Source organism: Trachemys scripta, chromosome 6 (assembly GCF_013100865.1).
Source record: "Trachemys scripta elegans isolate TJP31775 chromosome 6, CAS_Tse_1.0, whole genome shotgun sequence".
NCBI lineage: Eukaryota > Metazoa > Chordata > Testudines > Emydidae > Trachemys > Trachemys scripta.
The window spans coordinates 66,433,619-66,455,988 of NC_048303.1; the positions used below are offsets into that span (position 1 = coordinate 66,433,619).

At 43.2% G+C, this 22,370-nt stretch overlaps 1 protein-coding gene across 1 annotated transcript in view; it reads left to right on the forward strand.

Moving 5' to 3' along the window:
• CAMK4 (calcium/calmodulin dependent protein kinase IV) overlaps positions 1-22,370 on the forward strand; it is a 173,393-nt gene that overhangs the window by 116,455 nt on the left and 34,568 nt on the right. The window contains exons 6-7 of the mRNA XM_034774150.1: positions 14,424-14,514; positions 17,245-17,319. Of these exons, the coding sequence (XP_034630041.1) occupies positions 14,424-14,514; positions 17,245-17,319 (166 nt within the window). The remainder of the gene's footprint in view (positions 1-14,423; positions 14,515-17,244; positions 17,320-22,370) is intronic.

Consider the following 22,370-nt stretch of genomic DNA (forward strand, 5'->3'; position numbering starts at 1 on the left):
CCTCCATTGGCTGCTTGGTGTATCACTTGATGATTTGGCAAACACTGAGGGTCAAATCCCTATATATTCCAGAACTGTGCTCTATGCAGTTGGGGTCAGGAGGCCATAGATGGCTTTCCATCAGCTTTCTGTTATCCTAATACAGGAGGCTGCTGGGCCATGAACCAGCCTCAGGCACCAGTTACAGAAGCACTAGGCCTTTTCTAAATTGTACCAGCAAATAATGACTCCCAAGAAGCTGCTCCCCTGACCAGGATGGCAGGAGGACATCATGATCTGGCCCTGTGCAGCGTGACTCTAACCCACCTAGGAATGCCCCCTCAGCAGGAAGGCCAGGAGCTACTGGTCTAGAATTTGTCAGCCCTTAAGGCAACTCTAAGTCCCAGAGGGACTGAGAAGGATTGAGGATCCTAGCCCTTATTCTTCAACCCTACTTTACCATCAAATGAAGAACACGCTACATCTTTTGATATGAAATAAAAGGCACTGTAGTAATTAAAGATCCTGTTATTCCTACCACTTTGTAATTATATTTCTACATGGAGTGCCACCCTCCTCCACAGCTCCTCATGTAGAGGCAGAAGGTAGAGTGACCCATAGGCAGCCTTGCAATCTCTGCGGCTGCTCTAACTTGCCCCAAGAATTAGGCCTGTCCTGAGAGCAGACCAGGGTTAGATATAAGTATTATTCCTTATATTCTAATCCTGAATTCAGTTGGCATTTTGCCTGAGTAAGGTGCTTAGGACCATTTTAGGAGAACGAAGTCTGTGAATTCTTTGCTATTTCCCCTAATGCTAAAATGGTTTACACAAGTAACACAACACAAAGAATATAGGAATTGCCAGACTTTATCAGAACCATGGTCCATCTAGTCCAGTATCCTAGCTCCAGCAGTGACCAGCTCTAGATGCTTCAGAGGAAGGTGCAAGAAACCCACAGTAGGTAGAAGAAACACAGTAGGTAGAAGATTCAAGAAGCTCACAGTGGGATAATCTGCCTCTTGGGAGGTTTCATCCTTATCTTCAATAGTTAGAGATTGGCTTAAACCCTGAAACACCAGGATTTTATGCAGGGTGGGGTTTAGGGGTAGGTGAGGAGGGCAGTAGTGCTGGACACCAAGTTGTAGTGCTGGGTACTACATCGCTGTGCCACTCTGCCAATCTGATTGGCTGGTTGGTTGTTTGCTCAGCCACTCCAGGGGCAGCTGGATCGCTGAAAACGTTGACCACTCTGGCAAAACACCTGGGACCGGCCCCGATTTTATGCCTTCAAAACCTCTTTGTTTGCATTAACTGTTATTATAACTCTGGCTATTCTTGTTATCCATATAAGCATCCGATCCCTCTTTGAATCTTACAAAATTCTTGCCCTCAATGACATCCTTGACAATGAGTTCCATTCTAATTATACAGACTGTGGAAAAAGTATTTCGTTTTTTTGTGCTGAATGTGCCACCTTTCAATTTCATTGAATGTCCCCTTGCTCTTGTGCTGTGAGATGGGGAGGGTAGAAGTTCCAAGTCATTATTTTATATTATTTTTTATCATTTTTTCTCTTATTCATCTCCTTTCCTAATGATCCCCGGCTTTTCTCACACACTTCATAAAAGAGTGCATTCATTCAAACTAGAATGGATTGTGGAATGGCGTGGAAGGAATGATCTGTTCTGAGATAGTGGTTTTTTTTGTTTTTGTTTTTGTTTTTTTGCAAGGTTGGTAATACTGAAGTGAGTTGGATAAGGATATGTTGCCCGGTAGGAGGTGTAATAGTAGCCACAGGATCAATCCACTGACCCCTGTTATGTACCACAGGGATATTAATCTTTTGTAATCCTGACCCATATCAGGTGGCTGGGATTAGGGAAGTCTCTTACCAGCACTTGTGAGTGTCACACAATGATTAAATAATGTAGTAGAACTTTGCATTGCATCCTTTAGGATAATGTCATGTCTGATTCAAGAGCAGGATAACACTTCTGTTTTACATTCCAGATGTAAATGCCAAAAAATTCCAGTTAGTTTTGGATATTAGCTAGTGTAGATTTCACAGCTATTGTTAAAGAAAAACATAATTCTAGAACAGAGCTTTAAATATGATTGATGAAAGTGTTGTTTTATGGTTATCGTTTAAGGGTAAAATTAGTGTATTGTTTCTTCATTTTAAAGAAAATAATTGTGGAGGTTACGGTCTAAATTTCTTGTAGTGAATAAATCAAGTTGTGTGATTTAGAATTTCCAGTGAGAGTTATTTAAAGGTGTGAAATGTGGTGGACAAACAGGAAATAAGTATAGCTTTTGATTTGTGGGCCATATTGTTGCGTTTCTTCACACATTTTTATAGTACTCAGATTCACCATTTTAATAAATTAAACTGGCTGTATGTAACGCATATTTCTAAAAACATGAAGGAAAGTATGCTTTGCTCACCTAATTAAAATTCAGTTAAATTGGTTTCACTAAACTAAGGCCTGGTCTACACTAGGCGTTTATGTCGAAGTTAGCGCCGTTACATCGAATTAACCCTGCACCCGTCCACACCGCGAAGGTATTTAGTTCGACATAGAGGTCTCTTTAATTCGACTTCTGTACTCCTCCCCGACGAGGGGAGTAGCGCTAAATTCGACATGGCCATGTCGAATTAGGCTAGGTGTGGATGGAAATCGACGTTAATAGCTCCGGGAGCTATCCCACAGTGCACCACTCTGTTGACGCTCTGGACAGCAGTACGAGCTCGGATGCTCTGACCAGCCACACAGGAAAAGCCCCGGGAAAATTTGAATTCCTTTTCCTGTCTGGCCAGTTTGAATCTCATTTCCTGTCTGGACATCGTGGCGAGCTCAGCAGCACTGGCAACGATGCAGAGCTCTCCAGCACTGATGGCAGTGCAAGCTCAGAATAGAAAGAGGGCCCCAGCATGGACTGATCGGGAAGTCTTGGATCTCATCGCTGTGTGGGGCGATGAGTCCGTGCTTTCCGAGCTGCGATCCAAAAGACGGAATGCAAAGATCTATGAGAAGATCTCTAAAGACATGGCAGAGAGAGGATACAGCCGGGATGTAACGCAGTGCCGCGTGAAAATCAAGGAGCTGAGGCAAGGCTACCAGAAGACCAAAGAGGCAAACGGACGCTCCGGATCCCATCCCCAGACATCCCGTTTCTACGAGGCACTGCATTCCATCCTCGGTGCGGCCGCCACCACTACCCCACCACTGACTGTGGACTCTGAGGATGGGATAGTGTCCACGGCCGGATCCTCGGACATGTTAGCGGACGGGGAAGATGAGGAAGGAGATGAGGAGGACGAGGCAGTCGACAGCGCTCACAACGCTGATTTCCCCGACAGCCAGGATCTCTTCATCACCCTTACAGAGATCCCCTACCAACCCTCCCCAGCCGTTACCCCGGACACAGAATCTGGTGAAGGATCATCCAGTAAGTGTTGTAAACATCTAAACATTTATTTGTAACAGAACATGATTATTAACAATGTAAAAAATGGGTTTCTCATGATTACTTTGAATAACTTAACGGTTCAGTCATGGGCAGTGCAAGTATTTCAAAAAAATCTAGCAATGTCCGGTTTTGCATGATTGTCCTGCCCAAGCCGCTCTACTGTGTAGTCCCTGCTACTGCAGCTACAGTAAGATGCGGTCTATATGTCCGGGGATGGAGCAGAAATCCTCCTGGGACATCTCAAGGAAGCTCTCCTGCAGGTAATTTGAAATCCGCTGCATTAGGTTCTTGGGGAGAGCGGCCTTATTAGGTCCTCCGTAGTAGGACACGTTGCCGCGCCACGAGACTAGCAAGTACTCCGGAATCATTGCTTGGCACAGCATGGCGGCATACGGCCCTGGTCTTTGGAGGCTTTCCCGGAGCATTCTCTGTCTGTCGCTCTCAGAGATCCTCATGAGGGTGATGTCGCTCATGAAGACCTGCTTTGAATGAGGTAGGGGAATGTTATTAGTGTTGGCTGGTTTGCAGCCACGCGGTGGAGGCGGGAAAGGGTCAGCCGAAAGGGATCGTTCCCGGGGACAGCCGCGAGGGTGTGGGACAGGAGCAAACTTCCTGCTTGCCGGATTGCTGGCAGCAGGGACCGACATTGATTTCAATGTGAAATGAGGCCATTGCTAATATTAAAGTTTTAAGCTGCCACGAATCTACGGCTTACCATGTCTGCCTGCAACAGAAATTCCGTTGTCCTGACAGGGTTCTCAAAAGTGCTCTGCAAAACCACAGACAGTGAATGCGAAGGCCGAGAATTCGACCTTGTGCTGAGTGCGCATGTGATAGGTGCTGTGCATGGTCCTGTTCACAGAGAAAGACTATGTTCTTTGTTCACAACTACATTTATCTTTCTGAGGAATTCACTCCCTTTTTCCCATTCCCACAGCCCCATCTGCGACTGTCTCACAACCTAGCCTGTCATCACACTCCCAGAGGCTAGGGAGGATTAGGCATAAGAAGAAGAGGACACGGGAGGACATGTTCTCCGAGCTTATAGCCTGCTCCAGAGCACAGGCAGCACAGCAGACCCAGTGGCGGGAGAACTTGTCCCAAATGCACCAAGCCAACATGGATCGGGAGGAGAGGTGGCGTCAGGAAGACCAGCAGGCGACTCAAACCCTGCTTGGACTACTGAGGGAGCAAACGGACACGCTCCGGCGCCTTGTGGATGTTCTGCAGGAACGGAGGCAGGAGGACAGAGCCCCGCTGCAGTCCATCTCTAACCGCCCTCCCCCGCCACCAAGTCCCATACTCCCTTCACCCAAAGTGCACAGAAGGAGAGGCGGCAGAGTCCCTGCTAACTCTCACTGCACCCCTGCAGAGAGCTCGAGCAGCAGAAGGCTCTCAGTCCCCAAAGTTTGACAAGTTCTTTCCTTCCCGCCTGACACAAGCCCCCGTCCAAGTTTCACTTCCCAGTCCCCTGTGTAGTTGTTAATAAAAAATATGTTTCTGTTAACTACTGTTTCCATCATGTTCTTTTGGAGGAGGGGGGGAAAGGGGGTTGGTAATTGGACAGGACAGTCACCTTTGGCAGGGTACATAGTCGGGGGCAGGCACAGCAGCAGGGCACATACATAGTGCAGTGATGCAGTGACTACTTACCCTGGTTAGTCTGGGAGGTTCTTTTCATGTTATGTGGTGGGAGGTGGGTTGCTCTGTGACTTTGTGGCACGGGAGGGCAGTTAGAGATCTGAAGCGGCGGTCCTTAGGCAGGATCACAGAGCCACACAGCAGGGGATCTGTAAGCGTCCCCCCCCGCCACAAAGTCACATAGTACCCCCATACACACAGTCCCTATCAGGAGGGGTGACAGGCTCCGTTGAAAGAACCATCCCACCGCACCGGAGCCTGTCAGTCCTTCAGTTTAGAAGCTGCATTCGCGCGACTACACTACACCCGCTCCGCACCACAGTCTGCGTCCCAGTTTTAAAAAATTCCCGCGAAAACAGTATTACAGAAAACGGTGTGCTTTAACAAAGTAGAACTATTTTTATTTTGAAACGTGTGTTGGAAGTGGGGTGAAGGCTTCTCTGTACACAAAATTAGAAAGTCACAGGTTACCCTGCTCACTCAGGAACTTTGCTTTCAAAGCCTCCCGGATGCACAGCGCTTCCCGCTGGTCTCTTCTAATCGCCCGGCTGTCTGGCTGTGAGTAATCAGCAGCCAGGCTAATTTCCTCAACCTCCCACCCCGCCATAAAGGTCTCCCCCTTGCTCTCACAGAGATTGTGGAGCACACAGCAAGCTGCTATAACAATGGGGATATTGGTTTCGCTGAGATCACAGCGAGTCATCAAGCTTCTCCATCTCCCCTTGAGACGTCCAAAAGCACACTCCACCACCATTCTGCACTTGCTCAGCCGGTAGTTGAAGAGTTCTTTTTCAGTGTCCAGGGCACCTGTATAGGGCTTCATGAGCCAGGGCATTAGCGGGTAGGCTGGGTCCCCGAGGATGACTATAGGCATCTGCACATCCCCAACAGTTATTTTGTGGTCCGGGAAGTAAATACCTTGCTGCAGCCGTCTAAACAGACCAGAGTTCCTGAAAACACGAGCGTCATGAACCTTGCCCGGCCATCCCACGTAGATGTTGGTAAAACGTCCCCTGTGGTCCACCAGTGCTTGCAGCACCATGGAAAAGTAGCCCTTTCTGTTAATGTACTGGCTGGCCTGGTGGTCCGGTGCCAGGATAGGGATGTGAGTTCCATCTATGGCCCCACCGCAGTTTGGGAATCCCATCGCTGCGAAGCCATCTATGATCGCCTCCACGTTTCCCAGGGTCACTACCTTTGGCAGCAGTACATCAACGATTGCCTTGGCTACTTGCATCACAACAACCCCCACGGTAGATTTGCCCACCCCAAACTGGCTCGCGACTGACCGGTAGCTGTCAGGCGTTGCAAGCTTCCAGAGGGCTATGGCCACTCGCTTATGGACAGTCAGGGCTGGTCGCATCCGGGTGTCATTGCGCTTCAGGGCAGGGGACAGCAACTCACAAAGTTCAAGGAAAGTTCCCTTCCGCATGCGGAAGTTTCGCAGCCACTGTGATTCATCCCAGACCTGCAGCACTATGCGGTCCCACCACTCAGTGCTTGTTTCCCGTGCCCAGAATCGCCGTTCCACGGCATCAACATGACCCATTGCCACCGTGATGTCCTCGGCGCTGGGTCCCCTGCTTTCTGAGAGGTCTGTGCTACTCTCACACTTCAGGCCATCACCGCGTTGACGTAGCCTCCTCGCCTGACTTTTCTGCATCTGCCTCAGGGCAACCTGTATGATAAGCTGCGAGGCGTTGAGAGCGGCCACAACTGCAGCGATGGTTGCAGCGGGCTCCATGCTCACAGTGCTGTGGCGTCCGCGCTGTCAATGACTTGAAAAGTGCGCGAAATGATTTCCCGCCGGCGCTTTCAGGGAGGGAGGGAGGGCGGGAGTGAGTGATGGATGGATGACGACAGTTACCCAAAAGCACCCTCGACACATTTTTTTACCCAGAAGGCATTGGTGGCTCGACCCAGAATTCCAATGGGCAGCGGGGACTGCGGGAACTGTGGGATAGCTGCCCACAGTGCACCGCTTCCAATGTCGACGCTTTCCCCGTTAGTGTGGACTCACAAAGTCGAATTACTGTCCTTAGTGTGGACACACACGTTCGACTTTGCAATATCGATTCCAAATATTCGATTTAAGTAAAATCGAACTACTCTCGTAGTGTAGACAAGGCCTAACAAATTTTCTGGACATTTTTGGAGGTGAGTCTGTTGAATAACAAACAGACTCAGGTCCTGATCTTAAATTTCTTGTGAACCCCAGATTCCCATGGAAGTGAATGAGAGTGATTTGTGCCAAGAATGTACTATAAGGTTTAATTAGCATGCTAGCTTCCTAAATAATCATGTGAATTTTAATCACATGAAAAATTCTAAAATGTGCTAAATTGAGTCCATAACAGTTCAGTGTTGCTTTTATTTCTTGCTGTGATAAAAAGAGCCTTCTGGTTGCCAGCTCCTAGAGACAACATGCACTGTTATAGGTAGGGTGACCAGCTGTCCCGTTTTTAAAGGGACAGTCCCATTTGAGGAGATTTTTTTCTTATATAGGCGCCTATTACCCCCCACCCCCTGTCCTGTTTTTTCACAGTTGCTATCTGGTCACCCTAGTTATAGGGGAATAATAAAATAGTGAAATTTATGGTGTGCATGCAATTTGACAATGCGTTATTTGTCAGTTATACTGCTGCAACCTCATTGACTCATTGTGGAGTTGAATCAGTAACTTATAGCAGAAGGTAGGCCTGCCTTTGTAACTATCACACTGTCAGTTACCTCTCCACATTGGAGAAAAAAAAAAAAGTGAGAATTCTCAAAAACTGTGCCAACATCTAGTACAACAACTTCTCTATTTCTGAGATAATTCATGTGTATATGGCATTTCATTTTTAAAAAGGCTAAGATGTTTCATCAAGTAGATGTTATACACCTAAATAAATCACTGTTAATATTATCAGTAAAACAATCCAATATACACTTTTTTCTGCAATCAATATATGTTAAATTATCTTGTTTTCCAAAGAACAGACATTGCACAATTTTGGGCCCAATCCTGCCTTCCAAGTTATTTGCAGTCTGATTCACACAAGGATCCCAGGACCAAATCTTTCATATTTAACATATTACTTTCATTTTTAAAAATGACATAAAGCCCCTGATTCCATTGAAACAATGGGAGTTTTGCATTGACCTCAATGGGAGAAGTACAAATGTAATGATAAATTAGATAGCATTGTACACTTATTGCAGTTCATCCATAGAAATAAAAACATTTTACAAAAGTAAGCATCACTCCTATTTTATGGATGGGGAAAGTGAGGTACAGAGAGATTAAGTAATTTGCCCAAGGATAAAACATTGTAAGATCTTATGTCAAAAATCTTGCCCGCATACCAGACAGCAAAATGCTTAATATTACTGTGTAGTTATACAAATAAGTCATCTCATACACAGTTTGATTTTAGAGAGCCACTCTCTAGCCATGACATTTTTTGTCCTCCCTCATTCCCTGAAATCTTAATTATTGAACACACAGTATTCTTCTGTTCACTACTTGAAAAGGTTTTTGAAGTCTAGGTCAGTATGGAAGTATGTAATTCAGGGAGTGTATTTTGAAAGATAAGGGCTTGTCTTTCTCTATGTTGTGGGGTTTGTGCAGGATGGTGTTTTAGGCAGAATTAACTGGAATCTTGTTCTGCCATTTTAGAGACATAGCCTGTTTACATAAAAAACAATCAGAATAATATTACCAACAAAAAAGGGAATCGAAAAGAAGAATCTTTTTCACTTAATGAATGGGCCTCCTTGGTCCTGTAAGGTTCTTAAAAAGGTTATTTAAACTTTCTCCTAGCTGCTCCAGGGGCATTATCAATTACCCGTATGCCCATCAAATATTATGTAGCTGTAATTAAACTAAATTACTATGCTGTGGCTTTCATTACACAATGACACACTTTTGTTAAAGCCATAGAAAAGGCTTAATTACAAGTCTAGACATCCCTGAAATCAGAGCAAAAGAACTTTCTTTTAATTTTTTAAAGAGAATTCAAAGTTTTAGTAGCATTTTTAGCTATGGAGAGCCAATGCTGAACTGGAACTGGAACCCATGGTTTTTGTTCCACTCTCCTGTATCCTGCAGCCTTGATTTTAGTAATAGCTTCCATGTGAAAGTCCTAAAAATATTCTGTAGCAAAACAGCAGAAAGAGAGGCTATAAAAACTTCTCCCTTTTAAACTCCGAGTGAATTAAATACTCACGAAAGTGGCAGGCAGGTATTACAAGACTATATATATACTCTGAAGCATTACCACATAGCATAATATAAAAGTGTACACTGAAGCCCAATGTCACCCACTTCTTCCCACAGCTAAATCAATGCCTACTGGGAGTTGTCACCTTAACTGAAGGGTGTTCAACCAAAACTCTTTCTCCACAATGTTTGTTAGACATTAAAGTGAATTAGGTGTCAATACAAATAAGCAAAACCAGAATTTCCTTGCCCTTACCAGTTCCTCATCTTTCAGACTCACGATTCTTGTGATGTCGTCATAATTTCACTACTCATCAGATCTTTCAGGCTAGATGAGACCTGAATTTTTGAGGTAAAAAAGAAGCTTTCGGGTCTCATAAAGAAGCAAAAAATGGGAAGTGGGACAGTAGATCAATGTTTTCTTTGCAGGTCACCTTTAGAGAAACATGGGCATGTGCCAGTCATAAGTTGGTATTGTGTGTTGCATTAATTAAAAACTAGGAAAAAGCCTGTCTGTATTTTATAGAGTAGACCGGGTAAGGGTCTGTCTTTATTTGTGTCTTCTACAGTGCTGAGCATATCAGAGTTTAACAACCAACAATAATCCATTTGACACTCTGAATCCTAAAATACATTTACCCCAGGTCTTCTGAGATTATATAAAACTGATACTGTTGTAACCTACTGTGTACCTGAAGTTTGCTCAACACCCTGTGGGGTCAATCCTACTACACTTGGGCTAGCAAACAAGGCTCACAGTGCAGCAGAATCACTGCAGTTCTGTTATGTGGGGGGTAGATAGACTTTGAAGAGGCAATGCAAGAGAGTGCCCTGTGCACCACAGATTAGTTCTCTGAGACTGTACATTCTGTAGCAGTGCACATAGGAGCTGGGAGCAGGACAGGGCTGGGAGAGTAGACAGAGTAAAGCCAATGAGTCTGTAGCTAGGTAGACTCATGGCTAAAATTCATTTATTTGGAAGGGAAAGGTGGGTCACAACTGATGTTTCCACAGCTGACAGGCAATTGAGGTGGCCACTGAATGGTTGCACTGGTGCTTCTTCACCTGCTAATGGAGAGAATTCTGCTCCCCCAGGGTTGATCCAATGGGCAAAGACTATTTATCATCATCAGTATGATATTTTTATTCAGTAGTGCCTAGGTGTGCTGGGCATTGTACAGGCATAGGAAGACAGTCCCTGCCCAATGGCTTTACAAAAATAAACAACTCTGTGTGATCTTTATTCTGTGTGGAGACTGAGTCAGATTTCTTCTCTCCAGGTTCAATACTGACTACCAGTGTAGTGGGGTTTGGCTGATTGTGCCCACAGATTCTCATTAACCCTTTCAGTGTGGGGTTGGTAATGTACCCCATCACACATATATATTATTTTTATCTTAGACAATTAAAATAATCCCTTTTGTTTCTAATCAATTTCTGTGTGTGTGTGTGTGTGTGCGCGCGCGGGGGGGGGGGGGGGGGGGTTGTTTGCTTTTCTTTCTGGTTCTTGTGCACTATTTGGGTGACTGTGTTCCTAATAAGCAGGAATGTCCCCATTTAAAGGATCTGTCTTGATGTTTGGTTTTTAAAATGGTGCATTTTTCAAGTGTTGTAACCCCCTGCAAACCGTGGCCCATTGAAAGTGTCACTGGCCACTTGAACTGGTGAAATTGACTGAGCACATCCATGAAGAACCTCTAGATCTGACTTATGTTGACATCTTACTTCACCTCTTCCCTGAGGCCTTCCAATGACCTCTCTTTCACACAAATCTCATCAAGCCAAGCCATCACCTCCTATTCAGTCAAGTCCATTGGGTAACGAGAAAGAGGAAGATTGCTTGACTGAGAAAAGAGCTGGGGAGGCAGGGAGGGCTCATTCTTCTCTCTCACTGTACTATGCATGAATCCTTGAAACACCGCAAAGTCATCTCTTGCACACCCACCTCCCTGCTCATGTCAGGTGTCCCAGCTTCCCTCCCACCCCCCCCGAAAGTCTGTTTATCTGGTCACTGTAACAATGATGCAACATGGAGTTGCAAGCACTGCAACGGGGAGTTGTTTGGATATGATTAGACAAAACAAAAATACTCAGTAAATAATTTGTATTTAGATTTTTATACCAAGTAAAATTAAACTTTAATTAGATAATGCCCTGTAGTATTCCCCAAAACAGTGCTGATTCCAGGTTGCCCAGTTCTAAAAGTTTCTAAATGAAACACTCAAGTTATGTCTACTCTGCAGTTAGACACTCACGGCTGGCCATGCCAGATAACTCAGGCTTGTGGGGCTCAGACTGCAGGGCTGTTTAATTGTAGCATAGACCTTGCAGGGTCCTAGAGTCGGGACTGCAACCCAAGCCCAAATGTCTGTGTGGCAATTAAACAGCCCCTTAGCTGAGTCAGTTGGCATGGGTCACCCCGGTTTTTAATTGCAGTGTAGATGTATCCTAAAGATCAAATTTTTAATGAACCTACAAAAGTGTGCCGGGCCCCCTGGTTTCTGCACACAGCCCACATTTGCTCATGAAAGGGGTTAACTGGGTGCAAAATACCTGATCTGCGCTCTCACATTTGTGGTTTGGGAGTTTTTTAAACCACAAACATGAACTCATTTCAAATTCCCTTCTACCCGTTCACCTTAAATGCTAGTAGATTAAGTTTTGTCTGACTGCAGTTTGTAAGAATGATTATCAGCATAACTTCAATACAGTATAAATCCATATGTATGCTCAAAAAGACATTTTCACTGAGATAATGCTCTTTTCATGATCTTACATTGTTCTTTTTGTGTTACTCCTTTTCAACTGTTAAATTAGTAACTCATCCTGTTCTTGTTTATTGTAATGCACCTCTGAAGAGACTAATTGCCATTACTTGACAAGTAAATCACGTACTTTAGTACACAGATGCTACAGGACTTTACTGAATCTGAATATATCAAAGTAATGTTGCTATGGAAATACAATGCTGTGAGGTAAATACAAATTTTCTACTTAACAGTTTATGGTGGTAACACAGATTAATGAAGCTGCAAACAACAAGCAACCTTCTTTTACATTCTAGAACCATTTACTGAAAATTAGAAGAAAGTGCAAGCAGGACTACTTGGTTAATGGTTGAATATCTCTTTGTATTATAGAGTGCAAATGTAATTATAAACTATAGTATAGTACTGTATACTCACAGCCGTTTTCATCAACAGACCTAAAACCCTATTACACAAATATCATCCCTGTTTTAGAGATGGGGAAACTGAGGTGAATCATAGAGTCTGAGGTCACAGAGTGAGTCCCTGAGAGAGCCTGGAACATACCAGGCTTCTGACTTATCCACTGGACCATGTTCCTCCTCCTGGTCTCTTTTTATTTTCATGGTAACTGGTGACCATTAAATGACATAGTTAGTATATATAAGGTAGAGCTAAGGTATTTGCTGTGCATGGTAATTACAATGTGTATATAATTGTTTCTGTCTTTTAATTCAAAGCACAGCTTTCCTGATAATTAACTTTGGACCTACAGTACCAAGGCATTGTTTCTACAAAAAAATTGTACTGATTAAACTAAATCAGTGAGGAATCAAATGAAGCCAAATCACTATCAGGCACCCTTAAACTGATATGAGTGCCCACGTAAGGGAACTGCACCAATTTAACAAAATCAGTTTCAAAACCAAGTCAGTTAAATTGGTACAATTCTCACATGTAGACAAGTCCTGAGTGTAACTATCAAGAAGCCTATAAGTACAAATAACCATTGCACAACATACTAAAAATACTGGGGCTTCGATGCTCCTTTCACTTGCCCTGGTTGAAGTTACTGGAGTTTCACTACTAAAAAAAAAAAAAAATGTAAAAAATGGTGTAAACAAGAGGACAGTCAGCCCCAGGGTATTTACCAAGTAATGGACTGATTTTGCAATCAGGGCATAAGCTCAGAAGGCCCCAGGTATACTGGCTGTACGCCAGGAACCCAATCTGTATATGACAGTGGCCCAGATCATAAGGAAGGAAGGAAGGCAACTACATGTGCTGCAGAACCTTAAAGAACAAAGCTGCTTGGAGCAGGTAGCTCCGGTAGAGAGGAAGCTAGTGGCCTCCTTCCTGAAGATGTGAGTCTGGCTGCCCAGTGTCTTTGTGCTGAAGAAGAGAGAGACTTTTATTTTTATCAGGGCCGACTCCAGGCACCAGCTTCTCAAGCAGGTGCTTGGGGCGGCCGCTCCGGAGAGGGGCGGCACGTCCAGGTATTCGGTGACAATTCGGCGGACGGTCCCTCACTCCGCCTGGGAGTGAAGGACCTCCCGCCGAATTGCTGCCGCAGATTGCGATCGCGATCGCGGCTTTTGTTTTGTTTTGGCTGCTTGGGGCGGCCAAAACCCTGGAGCCGGCCCTGATTTTTATTTTTATTTTTTTGCATCAATAGAAATAAAATTTGTTTCTAACTTGTGGCAGGAGATCTATGATTTCACACTCAGACAAAAAAAGAGCTGAACAGATTTTGCCCAAATTTTCCACCCAGGAAAATGGGATAAGATGAAGCCTTGATATTTTCAATCCAAAACCATGACAGCTTTTGAGAAAGCCATGGGCATGTGAAACCAAGGCTTCAGGATTGCACAGTATTATAATCCTTCAGTCTTCTGTAGAAAGTAAAGATTTTATTTTTAGAGCAGCACACATGCTAAGTTCTCCACTATGCTTGTTCTCATCAAAGTTTATGTGTGGTTCAGTAGTTGGGTGACCATGTTCTGACCTCTCAGAATGATTTAACATACAAAGCTGCCTAATGCTTTTCTGATGCTTCAGATTTCAATATCTCAGCATCTGTTACCTTAACATTAATCCCTAGAGATGTTACCATTGTGTTTTAAATGGTCAATAAGCCCCTCAGGGATGGTTTTTCTTCTCAATCATGAGAGCTGATGCTCTCTCTCTCTTTCAATTTTCAGTTTCTTGTTCAGATGACAAACTATATTCAAGTGTGTCATGCTACGAAGTTTTGTAAACAATTTTTTGAAATATGGTTAATTGGGTTATCCCTTGTCATGAAATAATAGTCACTAGACTGTAGATTAGGAAAAAGCTGTTTCATACTATGACTTAGACACTTTGATTTTTCCCTTCTAGTACCTGCATGCAAATGGGATTGTTCACCGTGATTTGAAGCCAGAGAATCTACTCTATGCAACACCAGCACCAGATGCACCATTAAAAATAGGTGAGCGGCACTACCTATGTACTTCCCATCCTTCCCTCGTATTTGTATTATTTTGTGTGGGTTCACATGTATCTCCTCTCTTCTCCCCATCATTGTATTCTATTTTAGCAATGATATCCAGATGAATAGGCCCATTCTTTATACAGCAGCACAGCTGTGCATTGTTCTTTAAAAATAAATAAAAGACAGGTCCCTGCCCTGAGGAATTTACAGTCTAAATTAGGCACAATACCTCAAGAGATGACAAACACAGGAAGAATGGGATTTGGGAGTGTGAAGATCACAGTAGGGAAAGATTATGAGATCAGATTCTAGCTACATACACCACTTGTTAGTTCCTTTTTTGTTAGACAATATATTACAATTTTGGGACAAATATGAATGAGAGCGCAAAGGTGGAGGTAAGCAATGAAAGCAAGCCAAAAGGAGCTTGAAGGAGGAGAGGCAGATTGTTTGGCACAGATTAGAGAAGTTATTCCAGGCATAGATGGCAGTATGAAAAAAGATGGGAGGAAACCAGACAAGCTACAAGCTGACCTGAACTGGCAGTTTGTCGCAAACCAGGGCGTAGAGGGCATTCACTGAGGGCCTGATTTCCAGCAGCACTGAGCACTTGCAACTGCAGCTGGAATCAGTAGGAGCTCTGGGTGCTCAGCACCTTTGAAAGTCAGACCCTAAGCCTCTGAAATATGAATATTCACCACTTCCATGTAGGGAATATACAGTTTGTGTGCCAGTTTAGGGCAGCCCAGTGCTGTACTATGATAAAGCAGAAAGCAGCAGAATGGTAATTGATGAGCCATGTAGGCTGTGGCATTGCTGATGTGATAACTGAAAGAGATCTGACTTTTACATATTGTAAAGAAAAGAAAAAGAATCTCTGAGCCTTATGGTCTCTCTTTCATAAGGAAACCCAAAAGTGAAGATGCAGTGGCATAGGCTTCTGCATGTGCTAGAAACACAAATATGTTCTCAGAGTCCCAGGCAGGCAGAAGCGGATTAGGGTTCTGTGGGACCCTGGGCCAGAGCAAGTGGGGGCTCCTCCCCACCCTTTCCACCTGCAGTCTCCCCCATCCCCCACGGCGCTCCTGCCAGGGAGCGGGAGCGCGGCGCGGGCACCTGCCCAGTGCTTCTGCCAGGGAGTGGGATTGGGGCATGGGGGCTTCCCCCCACTCCCCAGCAGGAGCGCCAGGCTGGCAAAAGGAGTGGGGCAAGTCCCTGCGCCCTGACCCTGCTCCCCAGCAGGAGCACCTGGGGGTCAGGGAATGGGGATGCCCATTTTTCCAGGGGCCCCCAATTGGCCAGGGCCCCTGAGCATGGGCCCCATTGGCTTAGTGGCTAATCTGTCACTGCTCTTGTACAGCCCATGGTAACTACTAAATCTGCATTTTCAAAACACAATATCAACTGTTATCTTCTTGTTCTCAGCTCAGAGTACTCACTTTTAAATTCATGTTAAACAAAAGCAAACAAACAAACTATATTCTTCAGTTTTTAAGGCAGAATGTCATCATCCAAACTGGAATTAGAACAAGATACTAAGATCATTCATAGAAATAGAAACACAAGTGATTAGGTCTTCAGTTCTAATCTCATTTGAAAGATGGGACCTATGACAATGTGCTGGCTCCTGACTGCTCAGTATTTATTCAGAGGGAAGGGTGCCACATGCAGAGTCGTTGACACCCCCTTCTGGCAAAGCCTGAATTTTCCTTGGAAATCTGCTCTTGAAATACTACCCAAAGGCTTGATCTGAGGTGCTGAGGGCTCCGGCCCTGATCTAGCAAGTCACTTAAGCTGAGGTGTAACTTTGAGCACACCAGTAGTTCTATTTAAGCTTGTGTGTTATCACATTGTTTTAAAGTTACGCACTTGCTTCAATGTTTTTCTGGATTGTAGCTGGAAGGTTCAGTTCTTTGTAGGCTCAAACTCTATGCCATTCCCGACTTAGTTGATAAGATCTGAAAAAGTCAAAGTCCAAAATGGTAGCGCGTCAGCCCAATGTATCCAGTGTCACTCCTAGAAAGAGCACTACCAGGGACAGTGTTTTTTGGAGTGACATCAGAAAAAAGTTACTGTCCTCCTGTTTTACAGGAGAATCGGGTAGTTAGAATTTTTGACCTGCCAGTAGGTGGGTGATGTGTTTCAGAACTGAAAGACGCACATTTCGCTAACAATACAAAACCATCCATTTGGAAAATAATTTATCTTCCAAAGGAACCACTGGACTAAGTACATCATCAGAACGAAGGGCATATTTTCATGAAGACACTCTACAAAACAGATAGTGTTCTGTTTTATAACATATACCTTCTCCAGTTTTTAAACGTCTTCTCTTTTGTATTTATTTATTTTGTATTCCATGCGCTGTTCAGAAGTTCTGAGTACATGACTGACTCTGCATCTGACTCTTCATTGTTGGCTGCTGTACGTTCCACTGTCTTTAGGGCAGCTAGCACAAGTTGTACTTTAAAAATATTTTCGTGAGCTTAGAGCAAGAGGATTTAATCCATCAACATACATTTTGCTTCTGTATAATTTTGTTTCCATGCAATTCTTCTGAAGTAATTTTTCTTTTAATTTGTTCCTTAAAATGACAGTGATTTTCCTTAAATGTAGCGTTTTCAAAAAGAAAAGTGAAGTACTTCCTCCTGTTGAATCTATGCTCACTTTACACAGTTACAAGCAGACAATAAAACTTTTATTTTATGTTTCTACAAATCTTGACAGCTGATTTTGGGCTTTCCAAGATTGTGGAAGATCAAGTGACTATGAAGACAGTTTGTGGAACTCCAGGGTACTGTGGTATGTTCCTTTATTACTTACAATATATTGGACTTAGACTTTGATTCAGAGACTATTTACATTTTCCAATTTCTGTGTTTGGCAAATGCAAGTTTCTTAAGATTGATGAGGCTCCTGAACAGCTTAAATCAAAAACTAGAATTCAGAAGCTGGCATCAGTGTATGTTTTTGAAAAATTAACATACTCTATAATTCCAAGCCACACTAACCAATATTCCAGTGCATTTTCTAATATAATTTCATAATTTACATGAAAGTACTCTGATGTGGAATACAAATTAATACATTATACAATAATATTCCACTTATACATAGGGCCCTACCAAATTCACAGCCATAAAAAAAATGTTTCACGGACCGTGAAATCTGCTCTCCCTTCGTGAAATCTTGTCTTTTGTGTGCTTTTACCCAGATTTCACAGAGGAGACCAGCGTATCTCAAATTGGAGGTCCTGACCCAAATGGGAATTGCTGGGGGGGTCACAAGATTATTTTAGGGGAGTCGTGGTATTGCCATCTTACTTTTGCCACGAGCAGCAGCACAGAAGTAAGGGTAGCAGTACTGCAAACCCCCCCTACAATAACTTTGCGGACCCTCCCCCACACTCCTTTTTGGGTCAGGACCCCTAAAATTACAACACCACGAAGTTTCAGATTTAAGTAGCTGAAATCATGAAAGTTATGATTTTTAAAATCTTATGACTGTGAAATTGACCAAAATGAACCATGAATTAGGTAGAGCTCTACTTATACAAATATTGTCAAATTATTGAGATAATGGATTATATTGGCATGTCAGATATAATGGCAATTTCATTAGTATGACTTGGTAAATTCCTGTTATGGATAGTCCAACATTAAATGTAGTAGAAACTAGCTTAAGGTGACCTGTTTGTTTGTTTTTTGTTTTTAAATAAAGACCAAATTATCTATCTTAATAGTATCACTTAGGAAACGGAGATAGCTTAAGGTCTCAAGAAGGCAAAGCACTTATGCACCTGCATAGCTTTATCGCATGCTACAGTCTTGACCAGTGACTGAGTCATAAAAAAAAGAAGTGGCAGAACACACTTCTGGTACTATAAGTGACACTACCAGAAGTAGCAGAATGCCAACAAAAAACGCCGGACTGGAGTTCCATAGCATTCCGGCACGACTTGAGTCCTGGTACTGACTTAGAGGTGCTGATGAGCAGTGCAGAATTGGGACCAATATGATTGATAACCATGGGGTAAAATTAGAGAGCTTCCTACAGTGGCTGTGCACCGGCTCACCAGCCTGGGATAAACAAACAGCCTCACCCAGTTCAGTTTGTAGCCTTTTTCTCAGGGCTCTTTTTTATTCTTTAACACAAAGAAGTTTAAATGGAGCAATTAAAAAAAAAAACAAAACAAAAAAACAGTCCGGTTTTCACTGAGATCTGTGACCTTCCACAGGGGTGTCTGCGGGGCTAACCTGCCCTCTCACAGTCTTCTGCCACAGCCACTGGAGAGTGCACTCCCAGTCCCTCTCCTGGTCCCAGGCAACCTCATAGAGCTGGGGCCCTTTTTTACATCCCTTGGCTGAGACTCATCAGACCCAATCACTAGATGCTGCCTGCTGGGCTTCTCTCCAGAAGAGAGTCAGCTGCTCCCAGACCCCCATGGCCTTAAAAGGAGGGCAGACTGCACTGTTAAAGGTGGATTTTGGCAACTGGAAAGATTGGGGTGGGAGTACTTGTCACTTCGAGGGATGTGGAAGGGTTGGGACCCTTTTCATAATCAATTTTTAACCAAAATAAAATAAGAATTAAATAATGTGATTGATGATTAGGCTCAGTTAATAACATAAATTGCTATTACTGTGTAGATACTATTAGTGCGCTATAAATATCTTAATGTAGGTAGATAGAATTGTATGCCACATTTGTATGCCATTTTAGAAGTACATTTAGAAAGTAACCTCTCTGTGGCAGGGACCATATTTTCCCATCTTTGTATGGTGTCTAACACGAAGTGGCCCTGATCTTACTCAGGACTTCTGGGCAATACAAATAATAATGACAATTTAGACAGCTTTAGTGTATGTACCTCTGTTTTTCAGTCTTTGTCAAACTTTTGCAAAAAAATACATGTCATTTATGAGTATGGCCAGCTCCATGCTTTGTGATTATAAGTCTTACTGAAAACTCCACTATCTCTCTCTAGCCCTTCATACCAAAACTTACATCTGTCAGGATTACAAAAGCCTGCTCAAAATCTCAGACGTAGAAGTTCTGTCTTGTAATTTTAATGACAGAACCACATTCAGCCACTCTGGGTATGTCTAGACTGCAATTGGGAGCATGCCTAACACCCTGGATAGACAGACTTGCACTAGCTCAGCACAGGCTAGTGTGTTAAAAATAGCAGTGTGGATGTTGTGACAACGGCAGAGGCTCGGTCTAGCCACCTGAGCTCGAACATGCCTGACTCCCTGCTGGCTAGCCTGAACCTCCACCCATGCAGCAACGTCCACACTGCTATTTTTAGTGCTCTAGTTTGAGCCGAGTTAGTGCAAGTCTGTGTCCTCGGGCTGGGAGGTGTGCAACACACAATTTTTTTCAGGGAGTTGTGTTTATGATTTGCATATATAGGTACTGCATTTATGCATGCAAATTGGGGGCTTGCCTGCACAATAACATCTAGCTGGCCATTTATTTGCATAAATGCCTAATATGCATGTGCAGTCATAATAACTGCATGAACAAATTAGGTGCATGATTGTACATGTAACTTGAATGCAACACTTGGCTTCTGACTGTAACCCATGAAGTATAATACATAGCAGCTACAACTTTTATTGCTTAAGTAGTTATTCAGTTTAGGTTATTCAATATTTATGTTGGTTTTTATGTTATGATATTGGACAGACCTTGACCAAAGTTCTCTTAAGAGTCTTAATGACACTGTTTTACCTTGTATTAATCATGGGCACTGAGCATGCAGTTTATAAAATGAGTCATATGTTAGCTATATTGTTCTGGTATGTTTCCTTTTTCTTCACTAAAGTCTACATTTTCCAAAAGTGAAAATTGACTTGGCAAGGAAAAATGGGCTATGGAAAAATGTGTACCCCATATTTTTGCATACAAATCAAGTAAGTGCATGTGCAAACAGTTATTTGCATGTATAATAACTGATTTGCATGTTCAAATATAGATGCACCCATATTTTTACCTTTGCTGAAGTCAGCTTCTATTGTCTGAAAATTAGCTCTAATTACTGAATTCAGACAAAAGATGGATTCTGGCATGGAAGAAGCCCATTCTTCAGATGGTTAATCCTGAATCCATGGAAATCATTGGCAAAGCTACTATTGACTTCAGTTTTTCAGGAATAGGCCCAAACTGAATACACCATTCGCAAGTAGCGTTTAATTAAACTGTTCCAATAGTCAATCATAATTATTAAATGGCAAAGCATTGCAATAATACAAAATATAATGTGAAAATAATATATTACTGCTGGCAACACCTGCTTTTAATGTAACTTTACATATTTTAAATTGTATGTAGTGGGTTTTCATATTAGATTTCACAGCATTTCAGTAAAAGGAAATAAATCATAACACATTCATACACCACAAGCCTGAGGCTTTTAATAACAGAAGGCACCACTAACTCGAATATAAAAGAAAAAGCACGGATGCTGAAAATTAAGCAAAAAGTCACAGAGAATCATGCTCGGACAAAAATAGGCTGCCAAGTAGGAGGAGGAGGTCCTGATCTGAATCAGGAAACTGTAATGCTAATAGGCCATGAATAATTAAGTAGTATGTCCAGTGCTTTGAGGAGAAAATAAGTCAGCCACAAAATGAACACATCTGACTGAAATTTCCATATGCTTAATATGTAATAGAAAAGTGTAACCATACATTTTTAACTGGCTTGCATCCCAAACACAGATAACACACAGTGTATAGGCAGAAACGACAAAATACAAAACCATCCTTGCACCAAAATGAGGGAACAAAACTCTTCAATTAAAGAAAAAGCAAATGTGTTACCAATCTTGGAAAAAAATAAAAAAAGGCAATCATAGCAGTTAGCGTCCAGTAAGCCTTACCATCAGGCCCTAGTTAACTCATGGGACAAATGTTAAGAGAAAAGAGCTACTGAGCACTTGGAAGATAACAAAACTGGAAGCATCAAATAACAGCTGGTAAACTGCAATGCCGGCACTTGTCTGCTAGGAACACAACTGAGACCATTGGCTCATTTCATAGAGGGCACCACAAAGATGGCTATCGCTACATAAAGAACTGAAATGTTCCAGACCTTGCTATTATAATACTCCATTTATTGTGAGAGTCACAGTTCTAGGATCTTTTTCTTGAGCCCTGTGACTTCTTGTATTTAGGGAGCAGAGAAGAGGAATTGATGGGTGTCAAAGAAATGCTGCTTCCTGTTCCCCCTTGTGGAAGACAAGGAAGAAAGGAAATAGAAATGTCCCTGCTGACCCCCACTATACCTCCTGGAGGGTTGGGGATTAGAAATGCCACAGTAGATGCATTCCCCCTTCCCTGCAGGAGGACAGAGCTACCAATGTGTGTCTGCTCTCCCCTGCAGCAGGTAAAAGATACTGCCAATAACACAGCAGTTCACACCTGTCCCCCGCTGCCAGGAGTGGGGAAGATAACACTATGCCTGCTGGAGGCATCTAGCTACCACACTGGAATCCTCACTGAGGTCCCAATCATGTAAGGTGCTGAGAATCTTTAACTCCCACTGAAGTCAATAGAGGTCAGGGTGCTAAGGACCTCGCAGGTTGAGGCCCTAAAGTCTCAAGCAAGCAGGGCCTGCTGGTTATGAGGTGTTTCCATAGTCTATTGCTAGGCTATATTAAGCCCTGCAAGTAGCTGGTACATATGCTGTAGTCAGCAGCATATGCAAGTGGGGGGTACAAATGACTCCTTAGGGCAGCAAGGTGTTTCTCAGTACATTACTTAGATTTAAGCTCTTTGGAGCAGGGACTGTCTTTTTGTTCTGTGTTTGTACAGCACCTACCACCGGGGGTCTTGGTCCAGACTGGG